Source organism: Centruroides vittatus, unplaced genomic scaffold (genome assembly GCF_030686945.1).
Source record: "Centruroides vittatus isolate TY-2023 unplaced genomic scaffold, ASM3068694v2 contig_1078, whole genome shotgun sequence".
NCBI lineage: Eukaryota > Metazoa > Arthropoda > Arachnida > Scorpiones > Buthidae > Centruroides > Centruroides vittatus.
In genome coordinates, this window is record NW_027120693.1 from 613585 (window position 1) to 627963 (window position 14379).

Here is a 14379-nt window from a genome sequence, read left to right on the forward strand (position 1 = left end):
ATAATCGAGAATGTCATTATTTCTTTAATTACTTTTCGTATATTAAAGTTAATTCGATCATAATTCGTATAATAAGAAATTAGGAAAAGTTTGGGGAGAGATGCCCCAGTGGTTATTTGACTCTGTGGATATCTTACTGAATGAAAAAAAGCTTTTATAATCAAGAATGTAGCACGTATTACTTTTTTAAGTTTATATGCTAACAAAATTTGCATGAGAAAATATGAAAAGTGAGGGAAGATGCCTGTCTGGATGAGATGCCCCAGTCTTCTTATATGCTCCTATCAATATCATTCGCTTGCAAAAGATATTTGGAAGTTATATTCTACGAAGCAGCAGGCAACTCGGTAATATTGAAAAGGAATAATTGGCCATTGATGGAAAGATGCCCCGATACCTTAATAATTAACACGGCAATATTAGAAGTTAACAATGCTTTAAAGACCCGCAAAATTGGAAGCGTTAATAATGTGGGGCATCTTGCCCTAATGGGGCATTACGCCCTTAAACGGAAACAAGCGCTTGTCTGGTTTGAATTTGCTACAATGTTTCTAGAACGAGCGTTCTAGAAAGCAGCATCGAATTTACTTTCGTGTGGCGCCATCTGTCGGTTAGTTTGTCAACTAGTTTAAACCAAAAAAATATATAATAATAATTTCGTGACTCTTCTAGAAACACCTGCGCTGCGACTTTATCTACATTTAATACGTTAAATATTTTATTTGGCATCGTTTCTAGACAAACTTTTTTTTTCTTTAAACCGAGAACCAGACATTCCAAAAATAAAATATTCACTTTACGTAACATCCAAGTTTAAAGTGGATAATAAATTAACAAGTAGAAATGGCGTAATCATTTATCAAGCTCGCCATTTTTAACAGAATCTCCTTTGCCAAAATTTAAAATAAAATTTACAAAAATAATTCCTTGGTGTCTTCGGGAAATACAAGCATACATTATAAAAGGTATACGAATAGGGGTGGAAACGTGCTGCCAACAAGGGCACGTGATGAAGAGCTAGAAGAGAACCCATAATGGGTGCTCCACTACAAATGTTTATGGGGATCCTGGGTCGGGAGCTCATTAACTCTCACGAGGAACCTGGTTTGGACTCATAATTCGTATAAGGAACCTAGTTCGTGGCTCTTCTGAAGGAACCTGCTCAGAGCTAATAATTCTTGAGGGATCTGGGTAAGGGTACATGATTCTTACGTATAACCTGGGTTAGGAGCTCATAATTGTCGTGAGGAACCTGACCTGAATTCATAATACTGGGGATCTGGGTTAGGGCGCATAATTCTTATGAAGGAACCTGGCCAGGGCTCATAATTCTTGGAGGCTCTGTATTATGTATAACCTGGGTTTGGAGCTCATAACTGTCATGAGGAATCTGGTGTGGAATGATAAGTCTTAATGAATGTGGGTCGTGGGCTAATGATTCTTATGAAGGAACCTGGTCAGGATCATAATCCTTGGAAATATGAGTCGGGAATCATAATCCTGGGGATAATTCTTATGAAGAACCTGGATAGGATGGTTATAACTCATAATATGAAGGAAATGATCCTTTATAATGTAAAGAAACCTTTACAATACGAGGAATAGTTTTACCTCAATCTACACAATTATCGCCAACGAAAGAAACATTCAAAACAATTTCATTTTCTCGTATTATTTCGCAAGAACGATTGCTAAAAACAATAGAATTACTCACTCTGAAATATAAGTCCACACTCTGACCTCATAATAACGTATAGGATTTACTTTCCCAAGATTATTGTCATCGAAATTTCATGGAAGACGACCGGTTGCACCTTGCAAGAGGTTTTTTAAAAATTGATGTACTCATAAAACTTGAAAGCGCCTTCTTGATTCTATCTTCTTTTACTAAATGTTTCAACGGTGTTAAAGTAACTTTTGCAATCTATGGTATACACTTTTTAGTATTATATATAAATTTTAATCCATTGTTTTATTATCCTTTTGAAAACCGGAGGAGCGCGTGAAAGCCCCGTGGTGATCCATAAAGGTTACTTTGCTAGAGGAGAGAATCTTAGGTGATAAGTGGCGAAGTTAGCGAGAAGAACGATAACACAAGAAAGGAAACTGAGACATAAAGGTTTCGGGTTTCGTTACTTCGTATAAGGTTTTCGGGTTTCGTTATTGTGTTAGCGAATGGCACACTTTATCAAATTCTTTCTTCCTAACTTCCTTTTCAGGTCCATTGGATATCGCTTTTTTTGTTTTATACTTGGCTTGTTTGAAATCTATTCCTAATATCACTGTTTATTTTCTATTGTTGGGTCACTTTTCTTCATTTTTTGGAACTTTTACGTACTGGTTTCTTCGTGAATAACTCTTCATGATCATGGTTAATTAGATTCAAAATAGTGGCCGGTTTTTGAATATTTTCGGGACAAATGATGGTGGATCAGTGGATTTAGAATTATTTTATAAAATTCACCATCCAACGTAGATCTTCCGAAGCGTTGCATAGCGAACTGTATTGTTTACGTCGCTGCTCTGTACGTTATACATGTAATACTCGACTTCTCATTCTCTATATTTGTTGCCTTATCCTTTTCTATTTACAATTATGTTGGTCTCTGCGGAAAACACAAATAACGATTTATACAGGATCATTATTTTCTCTTAAATGTCGACAAGAATAATTACACAGACACTGCCTTATAAACTGTTAGTGCTTAGTTATTTGTCTTCGACCATTTGTCTTTAGCTTTAAACCATGATCATAACATCAAATTAGCCAAGTGAAAGGCTATTTTTCACTACAATTACACTGGGCAATCGAGACTTTTCTAAGTATCTTGATACAAAATTCGCATCGCGTTAACCAAACCTCACTTTTATTCTATTTGATCCCGACTGAGCCGAATGGATTTAAATGAGTAAATATGAAGTAATTTTCATCACTAATTATTTAATTATGTTACGAAACTTCATTTTCTCTTATTTGTTCCATTAATAAGGAAATCAAATAAGAGAAAATGAAGTAAGGATCTTGAAGATCTCTTGTAAAAAACCTGAAGATTATGAAGACCCTTAGATATTCCTCCTAACTGATGAGCCAGATCAATAACAATCTAGCTAATCCTGAGGATCCTTATAAGCAATCTTTAGATTTCTCACGGAGATTATCCATAAGAGGAGATGGTTTAATTATTCTTAAAGATTTATTTGATTTCTCGTGTCTTCTTGTATTGTTACGAGGTGTCAATGCTATGTTGCCTTGTATTAAGCGTCATTGCCTTTCTTTTATAGATTAATTTATGATTTTCAGGCAAGGAATTTACAACTTTCGATTGTTCTTCCTGACCTTTAACATAGTCTTTACTCTTTTGTAATCTCTTCTAGTACAATTTTCTATACGTCTTGCAAGTAAATACTTGTGAAAAAAAATAATATATTTTATGTTATTCTAAATAAATGCATGTAAAAGTAGAAGTATTTTTAAGAAAAGAGTAGTTATTTTCGTAAACCTCCGCCATATTGAATCGGTAGACGTGATAAACGACGCGACACGCATTACTCGTAAAATCAGTTAAAATACACCAGTTCAATTCAGGAAAGTTGAAATATTGTAGAAAACAAGATCCTGAGCAAAATTCACACAATTTTTCGCTAAAATTTCGTAATTTGATTGTTAAATTTCCTTTTATTCTTAAGATTTGCATCCCGTTACCGCGTGAGTAAGGGTGTTAATAAGCGATCTCTGGTGACTCGAGCATGTTGTCTTGGTTTCTGTTTACCTGACAGAAATCGAGTGTTTCTTAATACGCGAGAAAATTAATGAATAATTGGTAACAAACGTGAAGTGGGGTGATGTAATAAGTGTTGCGTTTAACACGTGGGTGATCTGCCAAAGAGGAATTCCTCCCGGGAGGACTTTCTATAGAAAGCTGGCTCCTATTAGACGCAAGAGGAGGTTTCCTGGGGTGATTCTGTCCGGATATATCATTCCCCGTCCTCACCATCCGGCCCCCTCATCGTGGGCCTGGCAGAATCCATCCATAATGGGCTTGCTAAAAGAGGCCCTCGTAGTGTCCACACGGGACGGAGAGAGTTAAAAAAAAACCCGTTCATGAGACATGAACCCCCGACCAACAACCAGGATTCGGTGGTTTTATCTACTCTGCTACTATCTGATCTGAAAATTTTCGGTTCTGTTCGAGATTTCTCCACGATAATTGCCAGTTTCCTAAAGTGTTAATCATCGCATCGCGCCATATTAGTTTCACGCGCGCCGCGATGCGAAAACAATATGGCGGCCGCATCCGGTTCACGACTTTATTTTAACTGGTACAATTTCTTATTGTAATTCATTTAATCAAATAAAAAATATTTTATCGGGATTTTTTAAAATTATTTATTCGACTTTTAAAATGACAAATGTTTATGTTTAACATTCAAATTTCCTTTCACAGAAGGTAAACTGATGAATGGAGTGAAGTAACATTTATCATTGGGGTTCAAGTACAGTTTAATGGCGATTTGTTGACAACAATACCACCAAAACATGCAGTAAGTTTTGGAGGATGAAGAGGAATGCATCATCCTTATTATCATCAGTGAAAGATAAAGAGGAAGGTAAGCTCAAACTCTCAAAATACCAATTACCAATAGAACTGCATACGCTTCTACTTGGCAGTTTGGCAGAATTACACCGAAAAAATTCAAATTTTCTGGATTAATTTGTTAACTAATTGTAAAATATCAATTTTTCTTCATTTTTGGAGAGTTTTGTGCAAGAAATGTAACAATTATTAGGAGGAAAGGACGATATTTTGGCGAGAAAATGATTTAAAGTTAGCGTTCGCGACAATGCGAGAACAATATGGCGGCCGTACACGATTTTTTTTAACCGAAAACCTGTCATTATTTTCAATTTATATGCAATAAAAGCGTGAAATTTTATGTATAATTAACCTATAGAATTCTCGATTTAGTGCTTCTGATGATAGTGATGAAACGTTAAATCGAGACCCGCTGTAGTAATAAGATGCTAGAAGGGAACGGCATCTTCGCTTCTGCAATAAGATGAAGATGAAGTTGTAAACAAGCATGTAAGCTAAGAAGATGCAAAATGCCCGAAATTATTTAGAGCTAAACGAAGTCTGATGATTAGAACTACAATAGGAAGGGGTGAAGCGTGACGCTTCACGAAGAAATCCCTCCGGAATCTCAATACAATGAGCAATATGAAAGAGCAAAATGATATTTCACGAAGATTTCTACATTAATTTTCGGATGATAATGGTCATAAATATGTACAAAATTGGATTACTTTAGCTGCCATTTTTTCACATCTGCATACATTTATAAGTACAGCAAATACACTAAGCCACCGAGTGCCATTAAACTAAAAAATAACAATAGATAAATTCAGATAAGAGAAACGGATCGATATGCAAATTAGGTTGGAGCAACCGAAGCGTTGCACGCAGAGGATCGTTGGTTTTGAAAGAAATCCAAAAATGGATAAAATCGCACGAACAAAGGGGCGTTCCTCCTCCATAATTCGAAATTCTGAAGTGCAAAACTCATTACCACAAGTGGTAGCCATTGTTTTCCCAGTCGGCATCATCAGCCTTCGTTGAATAGAAGATGCTGGAGTCTCTGTAGCGAAAATCAGTCTGGACTCGATGCCAAAGAAGGGATGTTGGAAACCCAACGACTGTTCGAGCTGCAGTACGTAGGGCCATCCGTGTATTGTCTCTTTTTCTGAAGTCCTAACTCCTGATCCACGTTACCTTTATCGCTGAGATCGTTCTGGTAGTTGAGGTGCAGCTGAGTCTTATTGTTTCTTCCATTGATGCGCAGCCTGCAAGAGAGAGAGAAAAAGAGCCGCGTGACATTATACTAAATCACTTTGCTCCAGTTTTTTTTTTAAGTGTTCTGGAATGGTAAACTAGTGTGTAACTTCTAATGACAAATTCGCTGTGACGTGTGATGTATTACGACACGATTCGTTTGATCGATGCTCGTTCCACTTCCGGGTTTGGAAACGAAAAGTAGAATGGGTAGAAGCGATGTTTGAATGTCGAAATAATCGAAACGGTCACACGCACAGACGTTCTACTTAAAAATTACGATTTCTGTAACTTACCTCCCTCTCTTCCTGGCATCGCTGTCGATGAAATTGTCGGCAACGTGTTGCCAGTTGTTAAGTTTCGCTCTGTCACCCTTACCCAAGTAATTTCTCTGCTTCCAGGTGGGGTGTATGGGGGGGAGTAAAGGTGCCTCTCGATCTACAAGAAGGAAATTGTCGTTCCTGGACGAAAGGCGCACCTGTTTTCAATTAAAAAAATCACCGTTTATGCTCCCTTAAACGTGAAGAATTGTTATAAAATCTAATTTGCAACACCCGTCTGACATTATACATTAAAATTTTATGCGATTCTGGAGAAATCTGAATCAATTTTGGACATAGAAAATGTGTAATCACGAATTTACCAGCGAAAAATCGAATGAAATTTATGCGAAATTTACACCGTTCACGTGACATTTCAATCACTAACAGGTGTGATTAGTGATGCCACTTTTGATGCCATTTACTTTAATTTTACATGAGAAAACTTACTTTAAAGTATGTGATGATGGATGATCTCCTAACATCCTGTTACATTATCATAACTGAATTATGCAATGAAACGGTTATAGAAATCTTATTAAATATCTAAAAAGGAGGTGATGATGATGATGATAAAAGTATTGAAAGTGAACTTACTTTATCTTTTTTACTTTCTATTGAACTTTGCTCGTCGTCTTCCTCGCAAATGACGTCGAGGTAAACGGAGCGCTGTAACGAAGAAAGGGAAAAAAATTGACAAATTTTAGGGGGTAAAATATATTTTTAAATATAAAAATCATAAATAAACAAATTGAAAATATTTCTAATAAGATTTTAAAAGATAAAAATTATTCTAAATGCTGCTAGGAGACGTGGGTTCGGTTCCCATTCTAGAACAAGCATATTCTCGCTTCCTTTACGGGAATCTGTTTCCGATGGGATAGGAATGATCCTTATTCTTTGCTTTGAGGACCATTCCTAAACTCAAGCAGTTCACTTGGTAACCTCTATAGGAGATAAAAACCCTGAGTAATCTCTAGAAGAGAGATCCTTCATTAAATGTTCTATAGGAATACCCTCTGGAAGACACTACCCTAGAAACTACAAACGGTAGTTCATATGCATCATCAAACACTTACACTGATGCTGAGCCTTAAATTCCTCTCGATCCTAATTATGTGAGAGAATAAAGAGGCATGCAGGAATCTGAAAAGTCTTCTCAGAACCTTATTAATTTATGTATAGTAACAATCGTTCACCCTCGACACAATATAATAAACATTTGAATTTTTCAAAGAAAGATGCCTCGTCGTCATGCCCCGAAGTAACTCTAAAACTAAACAAACTTACCTTTTTCTCCGTGTAATGGAGATAATGTTCGTATTCTTCCACCTTTCTTCTACAACTCGCATCTTGTTTCGTTTTGGGGCGTTTGGTGGTGGGTATTTTTTCTTCTTTGGGCTTATTCTCTCTCATCCACTTACGATGAGACTCGACTAGTTCTTTTCTCTTCTGTCTGGTGTGCTCGTCTACAGCTTGAAGAGCAGTCTGCAAATCAAATTATTTGAGTAATCGTTTAAATTAATGCGAAAAATCCCAAATTACAGTCGCGCCATATTGGTGGAAATCGATGTAAGTATCATTTACAGCCTACACTTCTATAATAACAACGATACAACCTGGATCCATTAACTGATATAGGTTAATGACGCTATTATATTAACAGTTTTATAAATAATATATCAGCTTTAAGCTTATAAAACTAGCTATTGAATCAATCGTAAGTAATGTAGATCGATACTAATGATGATTCTTCGCATTACTATAATTCAGTATCGAATGGTTATGCAAATGAGTTTTTAAGAACAAAAATTTTAATTTTTCCGTAAATCTCACAAAAAAAATAACTTTAAAGTTAGGCGGTCCCTCGTGATATAAGTAAGATATCGTTTCTGTAATGTTTTCTAATAACTCTGGCGTGCTTAGCTACTATTGGTCGACAAAGTAAATGAAGGCGGAGTTACTCATCTTTTCTACAAATAGAATAAAATAGGCGTGTTTTAGATTAACTTCGACTTAAATAGGAATGTTTTACACAAATTTGGACATAAAATAGGCGTGTTTTAAATTAATTTCGACTTCAACAGGCGTGTCTTAGTCTAATTTTGATTCAAGCGGGTGTTTGTCTGTTTCCCTTTAACACATATTTAGAAGAAAATATGATAATTTGTCTTAAACTTCTTACGCTACTTTAAAGTGTTTTATACGCAGGACCATCGAAAATATAACTTATAGACTCTTATTTTTTTAAAGTTTAGCATAGAGTATGTTGTTCACTACATATCTGTTCATCTGTCACGCTCTATTTCTCGAAAACTGTTCATCATAGAAACGTGCAACTTACACCACACTGTATCCATAATAAGCATTAACTATAACCTTTAAAAACAGTGCCACTGATATTGTCATTAATTGTAAATGCGAGCTTGATACTGATTATTACTGATACAATTGTACTGCGTGTAATGCTTCAGTCACTGTCTAACCTAAACTTTCAGTAGACACGACACAATCAAATACCGCATATTGTAATCTAGAAGTACAGGATAACAATCTCTTATCGAGCAGAAACAATAGGACTTAATAAGATGCCTAAATCCTACCAAATAGGAAGACCTAACCCCTATATCCTGCCAAACAGGATCTTGATAACACATCCTACAAAATAGGAAGAGTAAACAGCTATATCCTGCCAAACAGGATCTTAATAGTACCTAGATACTACAGAACAGGAAGAGTAGGATCTTAACCCCTAGATCCTAAAAACTACTAAATTCTAGTATTGCAAAGTGTTAAGGATAGAGGTAGTCACCTACTTTCAGAAGAAGCAGTGTGTTTTTACTGTATTATTGATTCTACTAGATTAATCCCGTGACTTTATAAGGATTGGTAAGTAGATCAGAAGAGTCGTAACAGTTCATTTAGATACATTACACGAGAGTAGCGTGATTCACTCGTGTTTATACAGCCCCTTCTCTATAGGTAAATTTAGAAAGTTTATACATTTCTATGTCATAATCGATCGATTGTTTTCTTCTAAATTGTCTAAATTTCAAGTGAGACGAGCCGAGTTACTCGTGACCTTTCTAAACAGGCAGAGAGAACTCTAAGTTCGTAATCCTTAAGAGAAGTATCAGAACCTCATAAATAGCTCCTGATCCTTCTCTCGACCCTTTGATGGGCTCGCAAATCCTAACCTTCTCCTAGCTCTTCGGAGAGTCCATAAATTCCTAACCTTCTCCTAAACTGTTAGCGGGCTCGTAAACGGTTTCTAAACATCTTAACTGATTAGAGGGATCGTAAACAATACGCTCATCGTCATCTTTCGAGCTCTAAAGATTTGACTTTAGAGTATTTACGTATTTTGTATAGGAAGCTGGCTTCTCCTCGGAGCAAGCGTGTCTGAAGGAGAAGCCGTACTTTTCATTCATCTAGTGCTATTTCTAAACTACTTTTTAAAAAATTATCTCTAATTAAAACTATGATTAAACTTTCAATTCGAGAAATATTTAGGAATTTCCTCCTTTTAAAACTATTTTAAACTAAATTTTATGCTAGAAAAATTCATTTTTTAAACGAAAACAACGCGATTTCTCTATTTCCACCGGGGGGGTTTTTAGCAAAAGTATTCCATCCGAGGTGTAAAAAAATGCTTGGTTATCGATTCTTAAACGACAGTTTTGGCAGGAATCACGAAGTAAAAACGTTTATTTCGTAATTTTTGAATGAAATTTCGTCTTTGCGTGATTGGAATTTTAAATATTTTCCATCACGTAAGCGCCATATCTGTGCAAGAATCTACTTTCTCTACGTCAGATAAGAGGGAAATTGCCTTATTTCAACTGCTTTATAACCGTTCCAGAATGCTCTTTACCTTTAATTTTAAGGAATTTACACCTTTCCCTTTATTCTCTTCTTGCTCCTTGACAGAAATCCCATTTGATCTCGTTTATTTAAGTTATTTTAGTTAATAGAAATATAGTTTTAAACCATTGTTTTCACCTAAATCCTATTATTTTGTACTAAAATTATCAAATTAAAATCTATAAACTGTTAGTAAGCATTAATTTAAAGGTCGCAAACTCCTTTGTGGACCCCAAAAAAGATTTCCAGCTCCTTCTCGTCCTTTATTGAACAAATTCTAGATCCTTCTTAATCCCCACCTGCCATTCCTAGCTCCTGATCCTTCTCCTTAAGTGGATTAACACACGAATTCTCCTTTACAGATATTTTAAAATTATTTCTTTGTTTAATTTTTTCTATTCTTCTTCTAAATTATGCAGGAAAACCTGCCGTAAATGGTTTAAAGGACAGGAAAAAGGCGCGAGAAGGTAGAAACTAGAACGTAACACGCGCGATGACCCCAATATAACACACCGATACAGTCACTTACCCTGACTGCTTGCCGCTCTTCGTCTAACAATTTTTGCACCATTGGCAGAGGGTCGTGAAGACTCGGCATGTTCTGAAATTAAAAATTCTTCATTCGCAACATTATTTCCTAAGTTTCGCGCGGATAATCCGAGCGCGAAGATGGGCATTTTCCATCCAAAAAACACGTTTAGAGAAGCGCGATTGGCCAATTAAGATGGGATTTTATGTGGATTTCTCGCGTGGATCGGAATCGATGACTTCAACTAATCGAAAGTTTCGATCGATTCTCATGATATTTTTGAATTATTAAACGTTTTCTCGCTATATTTACGCGTTGGCGGCGATTTTTGAGTCTTTATCGAATTATAACGCGCACTCTCTCTCTCTCTCTCTCGGAGCAAAGTCCGCGCGTAATTTTGCAATTCCCGAACGCGGGTTGGTGTCTATACCCAATTTTACGAACCTAAAACGGGGCCTAGGATATAAAAAAATAAGGTTTTTTCCCTAAATTTCCCTTAAATCTTACAATTACTCACCATACTTCCGAAAGAATTCGAGATCGTGGTATATTACTCCACTAAAATTGTTGTGTGGTGATGCTAATACCCGGCTCACGAGCTGCGTAACTATGTGTGATGCATCCCGTAACGAGTGTCGATCGTCGTCATAAAAAAGTAATCGTGGGCGTTTCCATTTGGAAGGGAGGAAATGAACCGTTTTCAAACGAACGTATTGCATAGGAGGAATGAGAATAGACAGCCAATTACGCTTAATTGATTGCAAAGAAAGAATTACTCTCGATTGCGTCACCGGGGAAAACACCGAATTCCGAAGGATACCGTGTGACGTGGCACTACCACGTTCCGCGAATTGCAACTCCTCAGAACGTCACGTTTTCGGGAGTGTTTCTTCGTCACCTTCTCGTGTTCGGGAAGCTTCAGCAGCTAGGAAGAGTATCAGGATGCTAACATCCTCTGGAGGAGGATGCAAGGAAGGGATTCATCTCCTCCTTTTATCCTCCTCCAGAGGGAAGTTTATCATCTTGATAGAGTAGAAGAGGTTGAGGATTTACCTGAAGGTTCTTGAGTTGGATGTTACGAACCGTTTCTTTCCACTTGTTACGGAGGAACGAGGGTCCAAGCATCGTTTTTCGTCACCGTTCGCGCTTCTACCAGATTTTAGGCGGGCGGGCCGCGTTCTCTCGCGCGAGCAACGTTGCCCGGGCGACTACGTTACGCATGACCCCTCATGCAAGAATACCATCGATCGGATCGTATTTTGTTTCGGGAAATTTGGCAACCGGGGAGAATCATTTTGGGGGGAGGAATTTTCTACTAAACTTCATCGTTTCTCCTCCTCTTCGCTCCCCTCCTCATCCTCCTCGGCTGTAGTACTTAGGTACACTTTATCCATCGATCCGTGATATTAATTGGGCCATGCCGTTTCTGGGTCGAACGTCTGAACGGATTGGGCCCCACCCTGACAACAGTCACGCCGAACGATTGCCAACCTCCTCCTTGATCGTTCCTCCTCTTTAAAGTTTAATGAGAATGTTGGATCGCACCTGGAACAGGACGATCCTACTTGCAATAGGAAAGCGAGAGGGATGGATGGGGTGGAAGTTGAAGGAAGCATATTCCTGTGACGTATGAGTGGCTAGAAAAGATAGAAGATTAGAAGAGGATAAGGAGAGAAATGGTAAAAAAGAGGTGGATGAAGAGAGGTGAAAGAGGAAGAAGAGAATCCCATCTTCTTTGTTATGGAATGGGAGGAAGGAAGATGTACTTTTACTACAATAAAAAAAGTTTCGATAAAACAACAGCCGTTCCTACTTTTCTACAGGAGTGCCCCTTACTCATAGAACAACAGCCATTCCTATAGGAATGCCTCTTTTTCCAAAAACAAACAGTAATTCCTACCTTCCTTTAGGAGTGCCCCTCTTACCATCATCCATCAAATCCTTTCCCTTCCTAGTAAAAATGGGTGATTTCATTCTACATAGGATCCACCGCTCATTAAATGTATAAGGGTTCTATCATGCAAATCCTGAAATGGCGAGAAGGCTACGTTACCTGATGAGCCTTATCCCAAGTTTTTCTAGCGTAGACCACTCGAGTCCTCATAAAGCACCTAAGGCACCTCATGGTGCCTCTCGAGTCCCGATCGGAGCTAGTTTGCACCTCCGTCTCGGCACGTAAAGGTTCGCAACACTCGAATGGACAACCTTCATCCCGGGAACGAGTGTGCCTTCGGAGAACCTTCTCGGTGACGTGGCTCCTACTTTTAAACGAATGGACGACGTCTTAGCGTGACGCCACTTCCGACTTCCGGTTCAAAGAACCGATCCATCGCGTTGCAGATGGCGAGTCTTTTGGGAAATTCTCTTAAGTCAGCACGAGATTGATGGGGGTGGAAGAGGTTTCTGACGTCGCTCCACATACAGCAACAATTATTATCTATTTTTGAAGCTTCCATCGAGTATTTTTCTTATAAATTATCAGACTTTCAATCACCTTAGACGTGCCTAATCCCGTTATATTCGTTTTTAAATCCGCCATATCCGGATTTTCCCGTAAGCTGTACTATTATTTATCAGGAGTGCCCCCAAAGCTGGCTTCACCTCAGAGCGCGCTTGTCTGGAGGTGAAGCAGCACTTCCTTATACGATAGATCGATTCTATCTGTCTTTTAAGGTGTTTTTACAAAATTATCCGTAACTAAAACTACAATTCAGCTGAATAATCCGAAAATTTGCACCTCTTTTCTTCCTTTTCTATATATATTTTAATGAGTTTCTTCCCCTCATCTTCCTAGAATCCTGCTCTTTCTTCCTCCTCCTCCTCAGCTTCTAGAATCCTCTTCTACTTCGTTCCCTGTTTTCTAAATTGTTATAAATGCAAAAGACCTTATTTGTGCACGAGCTAACTTATAATTGTTCGGTCTAACACAAGATGTAGCTCAGAAACACTCAGATAAAATGGATTGAATCCATTGTGTAAAATTAGCATCACTCATCCTCATCATCATCCGTTAACCCCTTTCTATTCGGAAAACATTAAGAGGATGAGGATGAAAAGGAGGGAGAAAGCTGTTAAAAGTGGATTATCGGATCCATTTTCAGCTAGTTACAAGACTGGACAGCGCGGGTTTTATAACCTATTTAGAGATAAAACGTACCGTCACATGAGATTCCTTTACGTTCACAGACCTCAAACCGGAAGTAGTTAGGCCGCGTGCCTTCAACTCACCCTTCTCTGATCCCTCCGCTTCCGGATGACGATGCGAGTTTGGTGGAAGTCCACCCGGAAGAGCGTGAGGCGCCGGGAACCAGCTCTTTTCATAACTGCCCGTTTCGGCCCAAAATTGGGTCGCTCGCGCTCGGGGGTGGCGCATCCGCTTAATTACCTAACGTTATTACGACGCTCCGTCTGTTACGTATCGATCGATCCGCTCGATCGAAACACGTTCGTGACACCTTGTTTGCCGATGCTCGAATCGTCACCGCCATCTTTCCGCCTCCCCATTTGTAGTAAAAGGGGGTGACCGTGTCACGTGACCCGCAAGCCGGCACGGGAAGTGTTTATGTCAAAAAGGGACCGTTTTTTTGGCATTTAAACGTACGAAAGAGCGCAATTGTCACGAATATTAATGAACTCTTTGACCCCTTTTCCCGAGATTCTATGCGTAAATTATCGATCTCGAGAGTAACGATGTCTCCACCCCTCTACGTCAAACTGGGGTTCGGACCCTTTTCCGTGTTAACTCGTTAGCCTGTAACGTCGAATAAACTCGATTTTTCTTCGTTTGTATCGTAACAGAGGCTAAAGTGACGTAGTGTCAAAGGTTACGCAGCAG

At 38.3% G+C, this 14379-nt stretch overlaps 1 protein-coding gene across 1 annotated transcript; it reads right to left on the minus strand.

Moving 5' to 3' along the window:
* Positions 1 to 4496: 4496 nt before the first annotated feature.
* LOC136974015 (uncharacterized) lies at positions 4497 to 13250 on the minus strand. Its single transcript, XM_067268786.1, has 6 exons — positions 12598 to 13250; positions 10545 to 10616; positions 7442 to 7639; positions 6749 to 6820; positions 6128 to 6309; positions 4497 to 5842 (listed from the first exon to the last, which is right to left on the minus strand). Exons 1-6 carry the CDS (start codon positions 12667 to 12669, stop codon positions 5650 to 5652), a joined length of 789 nt encoding a protein of 262 aa, XP_067124887.1. The 5' UTR covers positions 12670 to 13250; the 3' UTR covers positions 4497 to 5649.
* Between the last annotated feature and the right edge of the window lie 1129 nt (positions 13251 to 14379).